Source organism: Numida meleagris, chromosome 4, assembly GCF_002078875.1.
Source record: "Numida meleagris isolate 19003 breed g44 Domestic line chromosome 4, NumMel1.0, whole genome shotgun sequence".
NCBI classification, from domain to species: Eukaryota; Metazoa; Chordata; class Aves; order Galliformes; family Numididae; genus Numida; species Numida meleagris.
In genome coordinates this window covers 54682353-54701577 of record NC_034412.1, presented here as the reverse complement: position 1 = coordinate 54701577, position 19225 = coordinate 54682353, and the positions used below count along the sequence as shown (strand labels likewise).

The window sequence follows — 19225 nt, the reverse complement described above, 5'->3', positions numbered from 1 at the left end:
TCCTGAATCATGGGGGGTTTGTTTCGCTCCCCATCTGAGACTTCCAGGTCAGAGAGTAGAGTGCTCTGAGGACAACTGGTCTGGCTTTTAAAGACAGACGTAAAAAAGGCATTGAGAACCTCAGCCTTTTCATTGTCCTCAGTGGCCACATTCCCAGCCGCGTCCAGTAAAGAACGGATATTCTCTTTGGTCCTCCTCTTACTGTTAATATATTTGTAAAAGAGTTTCTTGTTCCCTTTTTAGCTTAGTCCTAATACTGCAGAAATCATGCTCCTGGTTAAAGACATGTGTTTTGTATTTGAAGTGTGTAGGGGTGTATTAATAAGTGTGCTGTCTAGCTGTCAGCAAACCTGAGCCAGACTAGTGTTAAAGAAGATTTTAAATTAACTCCCCAAAGTAGTTGTAAGCATACTTAAGCTCTTGAGGGTTAATTATTGTAGCACTTTATCTGTGCATTTACCCTTAGTGGCTTTGGTTAGAGTTACCCTGAAATGCATCGTGACACATTTCGTAAGTCACAAAACCACAGTAAAGTTGCGTGTAATACCTGTTGGTAGATCCAAAAATTTTTAAGCCAGTTTTAGGCATTTGCTGCCTTTCAGAAATTTGAGTGCAACTTGGTAGAATATTCCCACATAGATGCTTTAATGAGGCTGGAATGATCTACTTGGAAAGTACTGCTACATGAAAAGTAATTAAGTTGAGCTTGAACAGAGGATAAGAAAGGGAAAGAAAAGAAAAACAGTTGCACATACCTTTAAACAATTCAAACATACTAAGATATGTTTAACAGCCCAGTGAGCTCCCTATTTTTTTTTTAGCGGCATCACATGATTACAGTGTTTGGGGAGGGCTTGTTGTTTTGTTTGGTTTTTTGGTTGGTTGGTTTTCATTATGTATTAATATACAACAATTTATAAGTAAGCAAGCTAATCTGGCCCTTGCTTTCCCAACACTCGTTTTGCTAACTTTGCAATTCTGGGAAACATTCACTATTTTTCATAAATGGTGAAGGGTTAATTGTTGTTTTAAGTGTATTATGCATTCTGATTTGTTGAGCTTAGCCTGCTTGGCTTGAATTAAACTCTTCTGGTTCTCTGTAATAATTACCCTCTTTGCATCTCCCTTTCAGTGCATTACTTTTTTTATTACTTATCTTGTGCTTGTAACGAGATCCCTTTCATTTACTTCACTAGTGTTATTTTTAAGTGTGGCCTCCAATAGTATACCTGTACAGAAAACACATGGAACCTCTTATAAGTATCTTGCAGAGTTAAATAGGTTTGACTGTGAAAAATGCAGTAAAATGAAGTAATTCCACAGACTGGAGCAGCGATTTCAGTCTGCTGTGTATGGATATCTGTACGTCATCATAAAATACACAGGAGTTACATTAGCATTATCTGATGAGTTCTGCCTTTCATACAGCATTTTATGTAAACAGGAATGCGTGTTTAGGCAAGAACAGAACATTGACTTCTCCTAAGCAAATTTAATATGGAATGGGACATTTTCCCCCGCCCCCTTAGTGGCTTCAAGAAAGATAATTTGGAAGGCAATTAATTCTAATCTTAATGGTAGATTAAACATCTGTGGCCTGCTAAGGAAAAAAAAAAAAAGTGCTTTAATGCCACTCTTAAATAATGTGTTGTTTGAGAACTTTAGACATTCCTAGTAGTTTGTCAGTCTTAATTTTTAAATATCTTAATGTTTGGGTTTAATTTGATTTCTCTTCATCTCTCAATGAGGATAAAATTGTACTTTCTTCAAAAAATGCCTCTTGAATAAATTTGTCATTTGCCTTCTTTCATACAGTGGTCTTGTGCCTCTTCATAACGCATGTTCATATGGACACTATGAAGTTACAGAGCTACTACTTAAGGTAAGCAGAAGGACAGAAAGTGATTATTAGAAATTTAGATGTGTATGAACTGTTCATACCACAGTTGAAAAGGAAGATTTTTTTTCTTTTATTGGGTTTCAAGCATCCTGTAATTTCAAAAGCATGCAACTTCACATGGGTGTTTTTTCCCTACCCGATTTATTTGGAGAGATAGTAGCGTTTAAGTAATATGAATTTTTCAAGAAAAATCTGCTGTTCTAAACAAAAGTAGTACAAAAATTCCAGTTTTGAGGATTCATCATTTTTTTTATGCACAGATTTCTATAATTCATTTTTGTGTGTATGTGTTCATATGTGAAAGAATGGAACTAGTTTTTTTAATGAAAACGTGTGCCCTTTTAGTAGTTGAGAATGACTTCATTCTAACAAAAGGTTTTCTTTCCTGTGCTAGCATGGTGCGTGCGTTAATGCAATGGACCTCTGGCAATTTACTCCCTTGCACGAGGCTGCTTCCAGGAACCGCGTAGAAGTCTGTTCCCTCTTGCTGAGTCACGGTGCAGATCCCACGTTAGTCAACTGCCACGGAAAGAGCGCGGTTGATATGGCTCCAACACCTGAGCTAAGGGAGAGGCTGACCTGTAAGTATGCTCAGTCTTGAAACAGTTATTGGTGGGTGTAAAGGAGTGCTTTCCTTTCAAAGCAACTGCCTCATAAATCACAGATGCAAAGCAGCAAATAAAGGTAGATGTGCTTGTTGCTTTGAAGTAGATACCTCTAATATGCCATGTTTTTTTAATGTCTCGTGGTTTTTTTTTCACATTTAAAATGTTTAAGGTCAGAAGACACTGCTGAATCAGTGTCCGTGGGTGATTTTTATGCTTAAAAGTCTCATCAAGCCACGTAGGAACCTCTGTATTGGATCTGTGAACACTTCCAGAAGGTATATAGCTTTGCTGTGCAGGCTCGAAGAGGGAGAAATTCCAGCACCTCCTTTTGTAGTCTTTGCAATCCTTATGCTGTTTACAAAATATCCTTCAGCTTTAATTTGAATTTGTCTACCTTCATTTGCCCTCTTTTGGCGATTTGTTTTCTCATCATTATAAACGGTGAAAGTGAGACAAGTATGGAAACAAGACATTATGAAGTTACAGAAAACACCTTCTTGAGAAGTACATTCTGAACTCAGTTATATATTGCTTCTCTTGTAAGCTTTAGATTTTCTGTCACCTTTTGAATATAGCAGAAGCCCCCCTGACACACTAAGAATGTGATCCTGCACTACTCAGAATCACAGCTAGTCAGGTTGCTGTCTGTCACTGTTCTTTGCCTGTGAAGGTGGTAGTGCAGAAATGAGATCATGTGCTTTCCTATAGGAGAAAAGAGGTTGGGGTTAATATCATTCAGCTACTTCTGATCTCTCTGTTCTGGACTGACTTGGGAAGTGATGCTTCTGACTTTGAAGCAGGTTGATTTACCAGTTACTTAAACTAACAAGCAAAAATATATATCTACTTAAACTCTGTTCTATTTCTGTGTTTATAGAAAGCGGTGGGGGCTAGGCAAAGATTCATATCCATCAATAACTGCTGAAATGTGTACAAAAATCTGAACTTTGTTGCAAATTTGTCATCTTTTTGATGGAACAAGTTATATTTGCATACCCAAAATAACATGTTTAGTATATTCTTGAATTCTTTGGTTTTCTACTTCAGGAATAATATATTCAGTATTTCAGGATTTCTTTTTAGTTGTGCTTTGTGTAATGCTGTCTTTAAAAAGAAATTTGAATTCTATTTGAAATGAAAACTTTTTTTAACCACATATGCACCGGATGTCAAGAGGATTGGAAGAAGAAAGCTCTGCTTAGGAAGTTCGGCATTTCAAGCCTGCTTCTGGAAAAAAACAAATATAAGCAAAACTGATATTTATACTGAGATGACTAATCTTTTTGTTTCTCACTCCCAGGTTCAGACCTCATCATTGTTAGCCTCCCTCTTATTTGTGCATTTTATGAGAAATACTTTTTGTGTTTTCAAAATAATTTTCCACTTAAACGAGCTAGTTACTGAACTGAAGAAGTCGTGACATAAAAACGAAAACTACCTTTGTGCACTTGCAAAGATATAACTACTGTCAAAATCTTTGGAGTAGAGTGGCTTAAAATGCTTAGCTGGCCTTGCTTTCTTTAGTAATTGAACGCTTATATTTAAGTGATACTTTAAGTCTTTACCTTGAATTATTTATAGCTATAAATACAGAGAAGTTTTGAAAAAGCAGCTATAAGGCTTTCTTTCTGCAGAGCATGTAGGAGCTGTATGCTCACTTGAACACATACGTGACATCCAAATTATCTATATATGCCTTTAATATCTAATGGTTGAAGAAAAATGGGGAAAAGGACAATAAGCATTTTACTGAAGGAATCTCTGCCCTTCTTCTTTAGAATGTCAATTTAGTTTCAGTAAACCACATTTTTTTTCGTGTTCTGTATCCCAGGACAGCCACCATATGTACAGATGTACAGAAATACTCTTGCTGCCTACTAATAGGTTCTACCTGCATTTTTCAAGTAATATCTGTAAAGGTGATATGCTGAATATTAAATGCACCACTTTCTCCAACAGATGAATTCAAAGGACATTCTTTTCTGCAAGCAGCTAGAGAGGCAGATTTAGCCAAAGTGAAAAAAACACTTGCTTTGGAGATCATCAATTTTAAGCAGCCACAGTCACATGAGACTGCTCTGGTAAGATTACAGAGACAATCCATTTATTTTGTGATAAATGTGGTCGTGGTACTAGTTGAGATATTATTTCTGCATTATGAAAATTTATTCATCATCTGAGATTGAGAGTTTGCCATCAAACACTTCATATTTTAAAAATAAATCATAATTATAGAAATAATACTACATGATTTTTATCACTTTTTTTCTTTTTTCCCTGTTGATCATATAAACCTTCTGGTCAGGGCTCACCTGATTTTACTTTCTTCTCCTTTTTTCTCCATTAGACTATTTTAGTTTTGGTCAGCTGTGTTTTTGCTGGACTTGAAAAGTACCACATGAAACACACATCTTTGTCATAGCAGGAGAAAAAGGCTCAGTATGTTACGTGTTCAGGCAGAGATATCACAAGTTTTGTTTGTAAATTTTGTAGTCTGATGTTTAGCAGAATGATTAAGACATGAAATCATGGATCTCAAAGCTCTTTGTCATCTGTGTAGTTGAAATGGTGCTTTATATTTACTTCTTTGCAGCACTGTGCTGTGGCCGCTGTGCATCCCAAGCGGAAGCAAGTTACAGAACTATTGCTCAGGAAAGGAGCCAACGTTAATGAGAAAAACAAAGATTTCATGACACCTTTGCATGTTGCGGCTGAGAAAGCTCATAATGATGTCATGGAAGTTCTGCATAAGCATGGAGCGAAGGTAAATATGTCCAAATATATTTTGTTTATGGGAGAAGGCGAGAGGGAGGATTGTATCAGTTAAATACAATCTTAGGTTTCATGATAGCTGTTGCTTTTTCTTCTGTATGTCTTGTGCTTGTCATATCAGTCTTGAATGATGTTTATCTTAAATCAGTACAGCATGTTCAGGAATCCCATATGAAAATTAAGTCTTCTCTCCAAGTAACTTAATACAGGCTTCAGGAGTTCATCTAACTCATTTTTAATGAATCTCATTATTCAATTCTAATAAATGTGATCATATGGTTGACTCTTGTCTTCTCTTGACAGCTTGAAAATATCAAATGCATGAGTTTGCTAATGCTGAATGTAGTAGTCTAATGCTAGTCATTGTTTAGCACTTGCTTCCTTCTGTCTGTCTTGGTCAGATTGTTTTGGCATCTGATTTAGCCCTTGGTTGATGCTTAACAAAGTTATTTGTGAACCTGTGTTGAAGCTTATGTGCGGCAAGTTATTAGATAAAGGCAGAGGAGAGTATAGACTTCTTTATTTAGTTTGTTTTCTAAGCATCTTTCAGAAGTATTTCAGAATTATCCTTCCCTGAGTTTCAGTGAAACACTTGATGACTGAGTGATCTTGATGAAGGATTCACATTTATTTAAAGAATTATGCTGAGTGGTGTTTTCTAGTGTTTTGTTGTTCTTTTGTTTTTTTCAATTGACAGTATGCAAATACTGGTGTAGTTATTATCCTTGAAACTCATTCTTTGCTACTGTTGTTATATGCTTCCTATGTTATTCTCAGGAAATCCATTCGCATTTGTGATCAGCAAAGCATTTAAACACTTGGCAGGTGCCTACTCCTAGTTAAAATTAAATGTATGTTTCCATACTGCACTGGAACAGGTCCCTCTTTCTGTGTCTTAAGTTGCTTAGTTGTAAAATGATAGATAATGCAGTCGCTGTTCGTAATGAGAGGTGAATCATTAAGGTTTATGAAGCACTGTGAAGTTCCCAGATGGGTTATGCTCTTCCATATCTCTAGTGTAAATACCTTAATCAACACATACTGCGATTTTTTGCCTTTTTAATAGAAATGACACAGTAGTACACAGACCCTACATGTAGTCTTGTAATACACAGAGAATCTTGATTCCTTCTTGCTTTGTTTTTGTATTCATGCTCTACAGCACAGTTCTCCTGTGCCAAGATCATTAATGAAAATATTAAACAAAATTATCGCACAACCAGTCACTGAGAAGGCTTTCCCCCTTTCAGTACTTCCAGTTCTTCTGGAAGAACCAATTCTTATTTTTCCATATCTTCATAGAAGTTTCCCATTTGATCCCATAGCAAATGCTCACTGAAGGCTAGATGGATGAGGCCTATTATGTTTGCTTTAGTTTGAAGTCATTTATCCTGTCAAAGGAAGGATGCTAGATGGGTCCTCTTTAAAATACTTTTGGAAAACATTACTGAGAAACTAACAATTTGAAAAAGATGAATAATTAGAACAGAACCTTTTTCCTTGAAATATGGTACCAAAGGGGAAATAGAATTGATTCACAAAAAAGCAATGGACTTAAGAGACAAAGTAATGTAAAGGTTTGTGGCTTGAGAATAATTAGAGGTTGCTTCAGGAATGGAGAGGAAATCCTGTTGTTTTTCTGAAGAGTTGCTGTGTCAGCAACAAAAAGTGACAGCAAAAGTGAGAAACATGAAATACATGTATTTGAATATGCTATTTTGTTCTGGGAAGTGGGACAAAGCATAATAAAGACTGTTTTAGGGAGTTTGTTTGGAATGAACAAGAAACTGTTGATGAACTAGAACTGAATTTAATTATCCTGATTTTTTTCATTATGTTAACTTGCTTTTTGAAGTTTGTCAGGTTGATAAAAAGTGAAGGACCATTTGAATAACGCATGCTTGATCTAGATTTATTTTGTGGAAATACTTGAGAGTGCTAGTATTGCCAAGAGTCAACTTACACCCACAGAATCATGTTATTTTGATGCCGTGCTGGCCCTTACTGAGGGCATTGACAAAATTTATAATTTGTACTGTTAAGAAGTCTTTCACATCACTTGCACACTAGTGTGGTACGTCCACACAACGTCCATTCTGAGGTCAGTGCCTATGCTTTCGTTAGCTTGTTGAGCTTGCAGAAGTTGCACGCAATAGACTCAAAATGCTTTTGAATAACTTTGCAACACATTCTTGAGTTTCTTTTGGGTTTGTTTTAGACAAGTGCTGCATGATTGGTGAGAGCAGCTCTGTTTCAAAGTGAATATATTCCCTTTGAAAATGCCCTGCAAAGTCTAACTCTTTTCCTGAAAGAATAGCTTCATTTGGTACATGCATATTCCTCTTGGTCAACTGCAGCCCTCCCTTCCCCAGAAGTGAACATACATGTCTCCAAATGGCTGCAGTTCTTCTGCCACAAGAATTGATTGTTGACAAAGATAGTTGTTTGGAGGTGAAAGGAGACCTGTATAAGACACATAATACGGTGGATCTGATGACTTTTCTAGTGTTCCTTTCAAGTGAATATTAGCATTTTTTCCAGGTCACAGTTGGTATCAATTTGTGAGGTGTGGATGCCTCGCTGCCATTCTTCCACAATTTATTCCATATGGGAATATTTAATACATGAATCCAGTGTTACAGAAAATGTTAACTATGATTCTCTTTCCTGGCTAGCGCAGTGCTACCATGTACTTCTAGAATCCACAAGCCTCACTTAATTCTGTCTTTGCTACCACTAACTGTACGTAGCTTGAGACTTGTGCTCCTGTCTGTGCCCTTATCTGTAGTGAAAGGTATCTGATGTCCTGAAACAGGTGAGGGTCATCACCTGAACAAAATTATGGATTTGGGACATTCAGCATCTAGTTAATATTTATGAAGGCAGTAAGATTTTATTTAAAACAAAACTTTTAGGATAATCCCATGAGAGTGTCACGAGCTGAGCATGGTTAGAAGAAAGCAGAACTGTTCACCTATACATCTGCTTGGGAGAGAGGTTTGTGATCTGGGAAATTCCTGCTTTACCAGCCTGTAGAATTGTTCAGAGATGTAAAAGGCTTTCAGACAATGTCAAAACGGTCTGTTTTATGCTGTTCTTTCTGGTGGGTTGATATTGCTGTATTGCAGATGCTTGTATATTTTTTAACCCTCTCAAGTAGTAGATATTTGCTATGTAGATACTTCATTTCAAATTAAATTTTAGTCTCAACCAAAATGTTTTTTCAATGGTTTTCATGGAAAGATGGTAGGATTTGAAGGCTGTGTTTTTGGTGAGATAACCCATGAAAACGTTTGCTGCCACCACAAAGATTTTGGGAATGTAAAAAGGCTGTTTTTTAGAGTAACAGAGTACTATTCATGCAGCTCACAGCCTGTGATCTGTAGGCTTTGAAATAGATAACAGGTTCCGAGTTAGTTGTAGAGAATACAGAGTAGTCCTATATTTCGTAGCGATTAAAAAAAAAAAAAAAGCTGTTGGACGTCTGCATTTAAATTTGTCATGAATGGTTGTTAGGTACAGAGTATCTTCTTGAAAGGTTATTTTCTATATTTTTTTTCCCTCTTTTTAAAGCTCTTTATTATTCTCTTCCTTTCTCTGATAGTGAGCCCATGGCAGTGCTTCCAGTGATTTAGATTCTCTGTTAGATCTTTGCAGACAAGTTTCCATTATATCACACTCTTTGAAAGCAGTACCTTTTCATCATTTTACTTCATTTTGCCTACTTATGCAGACTTGTATTAAATAGATTTCTATCCACTTTAACATACTATTTCTGTAAAATTACAAAAAATTAGGCTTCTTCCTTTCCTCCTCCCCCCACAGAATTCTTAATATGATATCTTTGCTTTAGTTCTTGATAGTGAGTAATGTTAATTCCTCTTCAGAAGGTGACATTTGGTAACTTCTTTAAATTGTTTAATTATTCACCTCTTTCTTTTCCTATATTCCTTTTTTTTTTTTTTGCAAATTTGCTTTGTCAAATTTTAAAAAACTTGATCATTATTTCAAATATGGTTTGGGGGATTCTGTTTTTTATGGTAACCATGCATACAAATAACCTACCTTTTGTAAAAGGCAAGAAAGCATCTGCAGTAAATGATCTTTACACTGGAATGTTTACATATTTTATCGTTTGGTTTTGTTTAGTTGCCACACAGAGGGACTGATAGATGAACTTGTATGCCAAGAGGTTCTTGATATTGCTCTTCCTATTAAGTACAGGGACAGGTGCAGGCTTTTAATTCTAAGAATGTTCTGTTTTACATTGCTGCTGATTTTTCAGATGAATGCACTGGACACACTTGGTCAAATGGCATTGCACAGGGCTGCTTTAGCAGGTCACTTGCAAACTTGCCGACTCCTGCTGAATTATGGCTCTGATCCCTCCATCATCTCTTTACAAGGATTCACAGCGGCACAGATAGGAAATGAAGCAGTGCAACAGATTCTAAGTGGTAGGTAAAAAAAAAAAAAAAATAAAAGCTTGAGTGTTTGTACTTCAGCTTCTCCCTTTCTTTTACAGCTGTGGATCTTATTTCTTTTTCAGCGTGAGAGACATACTGTAGTTTGCTCATTTCTCCCTTCTGCTATTCTGCACACACATCTGCAGTATATTCTGCATGATACTTCTTTAGGAAACAAAAACCCACAACTGCTCAATTCAGAGACTTCGTGCAAAACAGGAATTGAAAAAAGCGCTGCTTTTACTCACCTGAGATTGAGTGTACAAACAGAAAAATATTGATAGTTTATAGACCATTTCAATCTATTGCTTGTCCAACAGGGAAGGATTTTACTGTAGAAGTACTTTGGATACTGCTTAGATAACAATGTTTTGAGCATATGCATCCTTTTACCCATGTTGTTTTTTAATGTTTTAAAGTAGGGAGAATAATTGTATCAGTAGCTACTAAAGAGCAATTATCTTACAGTGGGGTATGCCTTTAGCCTACAGAAGACAGGTTGATGAGAAAACCTGCTGTACCTAGGAACTTCATGTCCTTCAGCACTTAAAAGCATACCCACCCACTCTTGAGATGTAGTTGGTTATTTGGATAGCGTTACCCGTTTAAAATGTGCATGACTGTGTATATGTACTGAGAGAGAAGAATGATAGAGATTAAAAAAAAAGTAAATATATCCTGTGCTGATTTTTAAATAGTAAACTTAGAAGTATTCAGGAAACACTCACTTCGTTTTGAATTATAAACTCGTTTTCACAATGTCTACTCTATGAAACCTCGTTTCAGATGTTATATTGTACTACTTTTCACTGGGAAGATGGCAGCCTTTCTCTTACAACCATGAAGCTGTTCAAGACTGAAATATCCAAAAGCTTAAGAAAAAAAAAACCGTGTTATAAGTTTGTGGCATCAGTAATGTAGTGTTGCTGACATTTTGTGTTATTCAAAGCTAGCAAGTAAATGCTGAAATTATTTACAAAATATTGCAATGTATTCATTCTTGTAGGATTGAGTTAGAGTTGTAAGAAAGCTCATCAAGATACCTTTTTCTTTTTCCAAGCAGTTATTAGAAAATGCTGCTAGTTTTGCTTCTTTTAAAGTGAGATTTGTTTCTTTGCTCCATGCAGTCCTTTGGTACACTAGTGGAATTCAAATTTCTCTTTCCTTCAGTAATTAGATTGTTTCTGATCTTGACTATCTTGTGAAGACAAGGATAGGAGTCCAGAAAGGAGATTAAAGTATTGCGAAGGAGTGAAGCTTTGGATCCAGCGTAGTACTTAGTCTCATTTATCTCATCTCAGCTTCAGGATGCTGAGGTGGCAGTGCTGCTGGGGGGAGTAGGGGAAAGGAAATAACTTTAAGGTGAGAGCTGAAACCCCACACAGCATTTGGTTGTAACTCATGCTGAAATTAGCACATTTAATTCTAAGTGTGCACTGGGGCCTCATTCAGTTTGCTTTTGAACTTCAGCAAAAGTTAGAATCTAGCTCAGTGAACACATAGATTTCTTGAATATAGAAATGTTGTTCTTACCATATGTGGAATTAGCAAAGCCTTGAAATGTCAGAAATGGCAGAGTGATGTCAGCTCTAGAGCCTAAGTCTGATTGATTTACTCTGAAACTAAGGTTCCTTACTCAGCCGTTTAGGCTCTATGAATTTGAACATCACAACTCCAGCAGCATTTTTACAAATGCTAGTGTATGTTTTTTCCAAGTTTGGAAAATATTGAGCACAAGTTAATATAACTTAATAATCCTGAAACTCTTCTTCTGTATGTAGAAAGTACACCTGTGCGTACATCTGATGTGGATTACCGGTTGTTAGAAGCATCCAAAGCTGGAGACTTGGAAACTGTGAAGGTAAATGTGAGCATTTTGTGTTAATTTTTCACTTTATTTCTGTGCAAGCCTCATGGAAGCCACTACACACAAGGTTTGTAGAAGTAGTGCCCAGTGGATGGTAAGTCATAAAAAATGTGAAGGACAATTTCTTGATATTTTTTCTAGAGAGCTGGACATTGGGATGTGCTGCGGTGTTTCTCTGAGTTTGTGGTTGTTCATTCTCTGGGTCCTTCACACAGCCATGTTTGTTGGAATCAGATGTGTTGTTTCATATACAGCCACAATTCTTTAACAAAGCATGATTCAAGCAGAAGGCGAGCAAACGAGTGTTAGAAGGTGAGACGTAGCATTTTAAGCCACCCTTTTCTGAAGATGAACAGTTACACCATAAAATGCTGGCAACACGGAAAGTTTGGTCTTAGCTTTCGTGTAGCCATACAGCATTTCAGGCAAAATAGACTGCAGATGGACTATCCTGCGCAGTCACAGCTTGAGCTTCAACGCATTAGTTTTAATAACATATTAGCACTCAGCAGTAGTTTTGTGTACCAACAGCTCCTTTGACTGCTAAGCTCAATATTTCTAGATTTCTGAAGACAACATGAGCTGGAAATGGTTGTCTGGAGAAACGTACATGGTCTTGAACCTGGTGCTTAATGACTTACAGGCTTACCCTTCTGATTGTGTTAGGATTGTCTTCATACTGCTTCCATCATTTAAGTCCTGTTTGTTAAGAAAGTACTTTCAGACATAAATTTAGACAAGCCATACTTCTAATTTTGCTTATGTGGAAAATTTCCTGAAATGTAACTTCAAAAAATTGCTATATAATGATAAATTAACCAAATTTTGTGTTGTGATGTTTGGTGGGGGATAGGGTTTTTTGTTTGTTTTGTGTGTTTTCTTGTTCTGGGTGGGTTTTTTTTTTTGTTTTTTTTCCAGTCTCTTAGTAGATGTTGATTTCCTTTCACAGCAACTTTGCAGCCCTCAGAATGTGAATTGTAGAGATTTGGAAGGCCGTCATTCAACACCGCTGCACTTTGCAGCAGGATATAACCAAGTATCAGAGGTGGAGTATCTGTTGCACCATGGGGCAGACGTGCATGCCAAAGATAAAGGGTATATTTTCATTCTGTGATATACTCTTATTGTTTTCTATTAGTGTGAGATTTCAACCTCCTTTCTTCATTTTGGTTTGAATTTCAGCAACTGTCATATTTTTTCTTCAAAAGTTTTTGTTTCTTTCTTCTTAGAAAGAAGATAGAGGTAGTGCTTAGAGACATCGTTCAGTGGACAGTAGTGGTGGATGATCTTAGAGGTTCTGTGATTCTGCATTGTTTCTGACATTAATTGTCTGGAGACAGTGGACTATGAAGTTAAATATAACTTTCTGGCAAAGCCACAGTCCACCTGACAATGTAATCCATGATCCTTCTCTTCCCCCTTTGGTCTATTTAAGAGATTTTGCGGTGTTTAAAAGCAGCCTCTCAGTTATTTCAGGTGATCTAAAATTAGTTTGGAATTACACGAGGTAAAATACCAGGGTTGTCGCTGATCATTTCTCTGATTCTCTTAGATTTTATTGTTAACTCATTTATTTAGTTAGATAAGATAAATCCTTTACAGATCTTTTTATTATTTGATTTCTTGCAAAGTGACTGTGTGGAATAGCATGATTGTTTGATCTTTCACTCTAACATATTGGACTTCAGGGTGAGGGGTAATTCATTTCCAACACTGAATTATCAGTTTCTCCCTTGAAAGAAATATTTGGATGTCTTTCTGTGGATGTGTAGTCATTGGTAACTATACTTCAAATCCATTGCTTAGTTTTATACCTTTTCTGAAATTTGCATTCAACTATCCGTAGTCAGATTGTAGTGATTCTTGTAACTTTGTTTTTTGCTGCTGCCAACAGCGTTAAAGCCACTTGCTTGTAGCAAAAGCAATGCTGATGCTTGTTAAGCACTTAGAAGCCTCCTACATGGGATCTGAAGGATGAGAACAATGTTCATTTCATTTAATAATACCAAGGAAATAAAGCCATAAAAGTCTGAAACATGTGGACTTCTGTACAGTGAAAGTGGATGTTTTATCTCTTGGAATTTTGTGTGATTGCATATTGGATTTTATTTTCTGTAGCTATTAAAACTTTATCTTTGATTAGCGGCTTAGTTCCCCTGCACAATGCCTGTTCTTACAAAGTAGCTGAACTCTTAGTGAGGCATGGTGCTTCTGTCAATGTAGCAGACCTGTGGAAATTCACTCCTCTTCATGAAGCAGCAGCAAAAGGAAAATATGAAATCTGCAAACTGCTATTAAAAGTATGTGATCTGGAATTTTCAAATGTGTTTTTGAATATATGTTTTGTTTTTGTTGAAGACCAGATTCAAACTTGTTTGCACTGTGAATTCTTAATGGTATCTTTCAATCTATTTTCATTTTACAGTTGTCAGTTTATTATGTAATGTCTGTTCACTTACAGAGAATCATCAGAATGGTTGCTTTTTCCAGTAGGTTTATTAGCTTGGTCCAACATGGCCAGTTGATGCTATTAACCAAGTAGGACAAGACTCTCAAAATGGAAAAAAATGAATTTGTTTGGGAAAGGAGGAAAACAAAACAAAACAAAAAAAAACAAATTAAAAAAAAAAGCACCAAAAATCCTTACCTATTCATCCCTTTCTGGAACAGTTTATGCAGTTAAGAAAATCTTTGTAAAGACATGCAAGAGTGTGTTACAGAGAAATAACTGAAAGTGGGGACTGACTTAGTGTCTGGCATGTGAAAGATTTAAAACTGTTAAGTTAACGAATAATCTATCAAGATCCTGGAGGAAATGCATATTAATATCCTGTGGAATAAATATTCCTGATCAGCAGAAGTTGTAAAAGGCGTGAGGTAATGCCAGCATGTTTCCCTGAATTTGAGAGACTTCTTAACATAGGTCTTGGGATGGTAAAAGTGGGTTCTGGTGGGTTTCTTACCAATACTATTTTCTATTTTAGCCTTGTGACTTCACATTTCTCTGAAACACAGCATTTAAAATATTCATAAGTAAGAATGTGGATTGTCTTAAAATTAAAATGTTCTTCCACTTGCACTTATTTTTCTCTTGCTGCTGCAAAGCCCAGTACAACAAGAGCAAGTGTAGAGTCTTGCACCTGGGGAGAAATAACCAGATGAATCAGTGCAGGTTAGGGGATGACCTACTGGAAAGGAGTTCTGCAGAGAAGGACCTGGGTGTTCTGATGGACAACAGATTGGCCATGAGCCAGCAGTGTGTCCTTGTGGCCAAGAATGCCATTGGTATTCTGGAGTGCATTAAAAGGAGCATGGCCAGTGGGTCGAGGGAGGTGGTCGTTCCTCTCTGCTCTGCCCTGCTGAGGCCACATTTAGAATACTGTGTCCAGTTCTGGGCTTCCCAGTTCAAAGAAGACAGGGATGTCCTAGAAGGAGTCCAGCAGATGGCCACAAAGATGATAAAAGGGCCTGGAGCATCTCCTGTATGAGGAAAGGCTGAGTAACCTGGGTCTGTTCAGCCTAAGGAAGAGATGGCTGAGGGGGGATCTAAATAATTTTTATAAATATATAAAGGGAGTTGAGAGGCAAATGGATGAGGCCAGGCTCTTCTCAGTGGTGCATGGTGATAGGACAAGGAACCAATGGCCTAAAACTTGCCCATAGGAAGTTCCATACAAGCATACAGAAGAACTTAGAATAAGGGTGACAGAGCACAGGAACAGGTTGCCCAGAGTGGCTGTGGGGTCTCCTGCTATAAAGATATTTCATGACCCAGCTGGACGCCTACTTGTGTGACCTATTGTAGGGAACCTGCTTTAGCAGGGGGGTTGGACTCAATGATCTCTTGAGGTCCCTTCCAACCCCTGCAATTCTGTGATATTTCTCACCTATCTCCTTAATTATTTCATTTGGTTATCAAATAAGTATTCAAATTCAGGGGGTAGCACATCTTTTCAAAACTCATCAGCAGTGGAAACCAGAAGGTATGCAAACATGTTTGTGGAATAGGCACAATGATGGCCACGTTAGTACCACTTGAATACAGGAGTTAGCTCAAGCTTTAGGAGCACTCATAATTGCTCAAGCATAGCATTACTTTACAGATACTGGAGATCTCTGGAATTTTCTGATCATTTAAGTGAGAATATAGCCATCTTTCATGTTCAGCTTCAAGGGGCTGTGAATGAATATACCACAGGAAATACAGAAATGCTGAAATCTTACTTTTAGAACTCACTCTTGCACAAGAGCTAAATTTGCCCTTAAGATGACATGGTTTTGTAAAGACTTTGGGTGTCCATGGATACATGCTCATGCTGCAGTTTTTTCAGGGCTTCTCCTGCTATGTGTCTCATGCCAAATGGCAGTGCTGTCAGTTCCGCTGAGCTGTGGATGTTGAGCTTCATTTCTCCTGACTTGTGCTCTTTCTACCCTGTTCTATGTAAAGAATGAAACAAAAACACACAGACCTTTTGGAGAGACTTTCAAAGCCTTTCTTTAAAATGGCTCCTTTGTTTGTTTCTATGATTTTGAAGGAGTCTGAGAAGTTGCTACCTCTTCCTTTTGATATTTATTCTTGACAATATTAGAAGAGTTTGATTTTGGTGAGTTTAAAATTAAGGAATCTAAGGTTATATCTGGAAAAGTCATTCCTGGTTTTGGAAAGCTTTTTGCAAAAAAAACCTAAACAACTCTTAAGAGCACTACAAATGCCGATCTGATTCTGTGTAATCAATGCTCTATCTCTTTCTGTCCCTTACTGCTTACCCTTTTCACCTTGAACATTTCTATAATACTTTGAAGTACAAGGTGGTTCATTCCTTCTGCTCTTCCCATCCCCAGCTCATTCTCTGTGGCTCACAGTAGCACAGCATGTAGCCAGCATCACTGGTGAGAAATGCCAAGGTAGGCTTGCTGGCAGTGGTTGGACCACTGACCATTCTGAAGGAGCCAACCAAAGAACTAAAACACTAACAGCTGCCTATGCCTTATCTGTGTGTGTTCTTTCTATGACTGCTAGCAGTGAGCAGAGAAAGAGCTGTCCTCCCACAACATTGTTCATGGACACAACTTGTGCCGTATGTTGTAGATGTTTGTTCCTCTCTTTATCCCATGCTCCAGTAGTTTTTTTTTCTGTGATTGATTTGCATGTTTTATGAGCACAAGTATACTCTTGAAGTCTTCTAAATCCACTTTTTCTGCTGCCCCACCAAAATGTTTTCTTTACTGCTTGGCAGGACATGTAAGCAATTTAAGATGATGCTGTTACGTAATAGTGTAGAAATGAATATTTTTCTAGATCATATCTCCAAGAAACGTCTTTCAGTAGCAGGGTGGTATTTGGTGAACCTGAGGTCCTGGCTTCATTAGCCAAGATTGGCTTACTGTCCTTCTGGATTTATTTATTGTATGCAACTGCATTAGCAAAATCTCTTGCCTCACCTGTGCTTCAGAATAGTGACGTACTTGTGTGCACTCTTCATGGTTGTGACAGCAGCATTGCACTTTGCTCTTTGCAGCATGGAGCTGATCCAACAAAAAAGAATCGAGATGGGAACACTCCTCTAGATTTGGTGAAAGAAGGAGACACGGATATCCAGGACTTACTGCGAGGAGATGCTGCTTTGCTAGATGCTGCCAAGAAGGGGTGCCTGGCTCGAGTGCAGAAGCTGTGTACTCAAGAAAATATCAATTGCAGAGACACCCAGGGAAGAAATTCAACACCACTACATCTTGCAGGTGAGTAACTTACCGTGTTTCACAGAATGATTGAGGTTGAAAGGGATTTCTGGAAGTATGCCATTCAAACCCCTCAGCTCAAAAAGGGGTGCCTAGACCTGGTTGTCTAGAACCACATCCAGGAGGCTTTTTGAAGGTCTCCAAGGAGGGAGCTTCCATAGCTTCTCTAGGCAACCTGTGCCAGTGCTTCATCACTTGCTAAATGAAGTGTTTCCTGATGTTCACCAGGAACCTCTTGTGTCCCAGTTTGTGCCAATTGTATCTTGTATTGGCACTGGATGCCACTGTCAAGAGCCTATACGTTTTGACTGCTTCCTATAATATCATAAGATGGGGTTGCAGAGTTTTGAGGAGAACTTTACCGTGCAGAGTGTTGTTAACAGGCACCTGCATTTCAGGAGTTAATATGGTTACTAGGAAAAAAAAGAGCTTTTGCAGCTGAAAAAATGCTTTAGCTTTGCTGCTTGACAATTTTTGTTTGTTGAACCTCTCCTAATACTTAGTTTTTTTTTCCCGTTTATTTTCTACAGCTGGTTACAACAATTTAGAAGTAGCTGAATATCTTCTTGAGCATGGTGCTGATGTTAATGCCCAGGACAAAGGAGGATTAATACCTCTACATAATGCAGCATCGTATGGGGTAGGTACAGGCGCTTCTGCTTGTGAACCAGAAAGCTGATTATTTTGCAGTTGTCTTGCAGTGAACAACCTTAGCCTCTGATGGCATGAAATACTTGTTGGGCTAAGTCACTGATGTGCATCCTGTTTTTAGTCCCATAGATGTAGCTTAATGAGGCATATTTGGATGTAGCAGTTTGGAAAGATCACTTGAAGGTAGCCTTTGTGCAAGCAAGCAGATGCAAAGCTTTGAATGGTTTTAAATTGTGGATGACTCCTGAAAAAGGAAAGATCTCAAGTTGGTACTGAAAGATTTGTGTGGAAGTAAGAGGGGATCATGTCTGCTGCAGTGGGGCTGCAATAGTTGATTTAAGCCATTTTGGATGAGGCAGGCCCTCTTTCTACATCTGTGTGCGTACCACTTGCATGGATGCCTCAAAAGCAGCTGCTAATTGCAGATGAGGTGAGAAAAATCTTTTGCAAGCAGTTATACAGAGATGGTGCTTGAGAAGATCCTAGCAGCATGCTTAAGGTCAGGCAGAGGACCTAAGCTCAAAAACTGGTGGATTTGATGGTCTAATTATATGCTTTGTTACTGCAGGGCCATAGCACAAGAAGAGCAAAATCAAGGAGAGCCATTCGTAATGGATACACATAATCTGCTTTCTTTTGAGATCCGAATGAGGAAGGCACTGGTTCTCTATGTCAGTCTGGGCTTCTGGTGTCCTAGAAGGCAAAGAGCTCCAAATACTGTTCAAGGTTTAGAAGTGCAACACCATGATTTTCTATAGCTGGTCCTAATACCAAGCAGTATCGTCATCAGCCTCAATCTTAAGTACTAAGTGCCCAGCACATTGCTTAGATCTAGAAATATATTCTGATGCAAAGATTGTGCTTGCTCTTTTAAAGCACAGCAAACCAAAGCACTCATTCTATATGACGATATAACATTATTTATTGTCACATAGCAACATAAGATATTGGTTCAAGCTGATAATCACTTCAAAAATCGTAATACCAATCTAATTTGGTTGTCTTGCTTTCTCTAGGAAAAGTTAATGAGGCTATGTTTCAGTGCTTTTCCTGTAGTTCCTCATACTTCTTAGCCCATTCAGACCTCTGTAATGGGAGGTAGATGAGTACTGCTTTCAGATATTCATGGCTGGCAGGTTTCACAGACAAAACCTTTTCCTCGTGAAGTGTCTTCAGTTCTCCCAGCCAACGCTTATTATGTGTGCCTCTCAGTAGGGTTTTG

The 19225-nt window shown here is 37.8% G+C and overlaps 1 protein-coding gene across 1 annotated transcript in view; it reads left to right on the top strand.

Annotated features, from left to right (window-relative positions):
• The window catches only part of TNKS (tankyrase), a 110191-nt gene that overhangs the window by 74896 nt on the left and 16070 nt on the right, over positions 1 to 19225 (top strand). The window contains 10 exon segments of the mRNA XM_021393773.1: positions 1816 to 1882; positions 2295 to 2481; positions 4468 to 4589; positions 5102 to 5272; positions 9566 to 9737; positions 11528 to 11607; positions 12563 to 12708; positions 13757 to 13913; positions 17133 to 17352; positions 17883 to 17992. Of these exon segments, the coding sequence (XP_021249448.1) occupies positions 1816 to 1882; positions 2295 to 2481; positions 4468 to 4589; positions 5102 to 5272; positions 9566 to 9737; positions 11528 to 11607; positions 12563 to 12708; positions 13757 to 13913; positions 17133 to 17352; positions 17883 to 17992 (1432 nt within the window).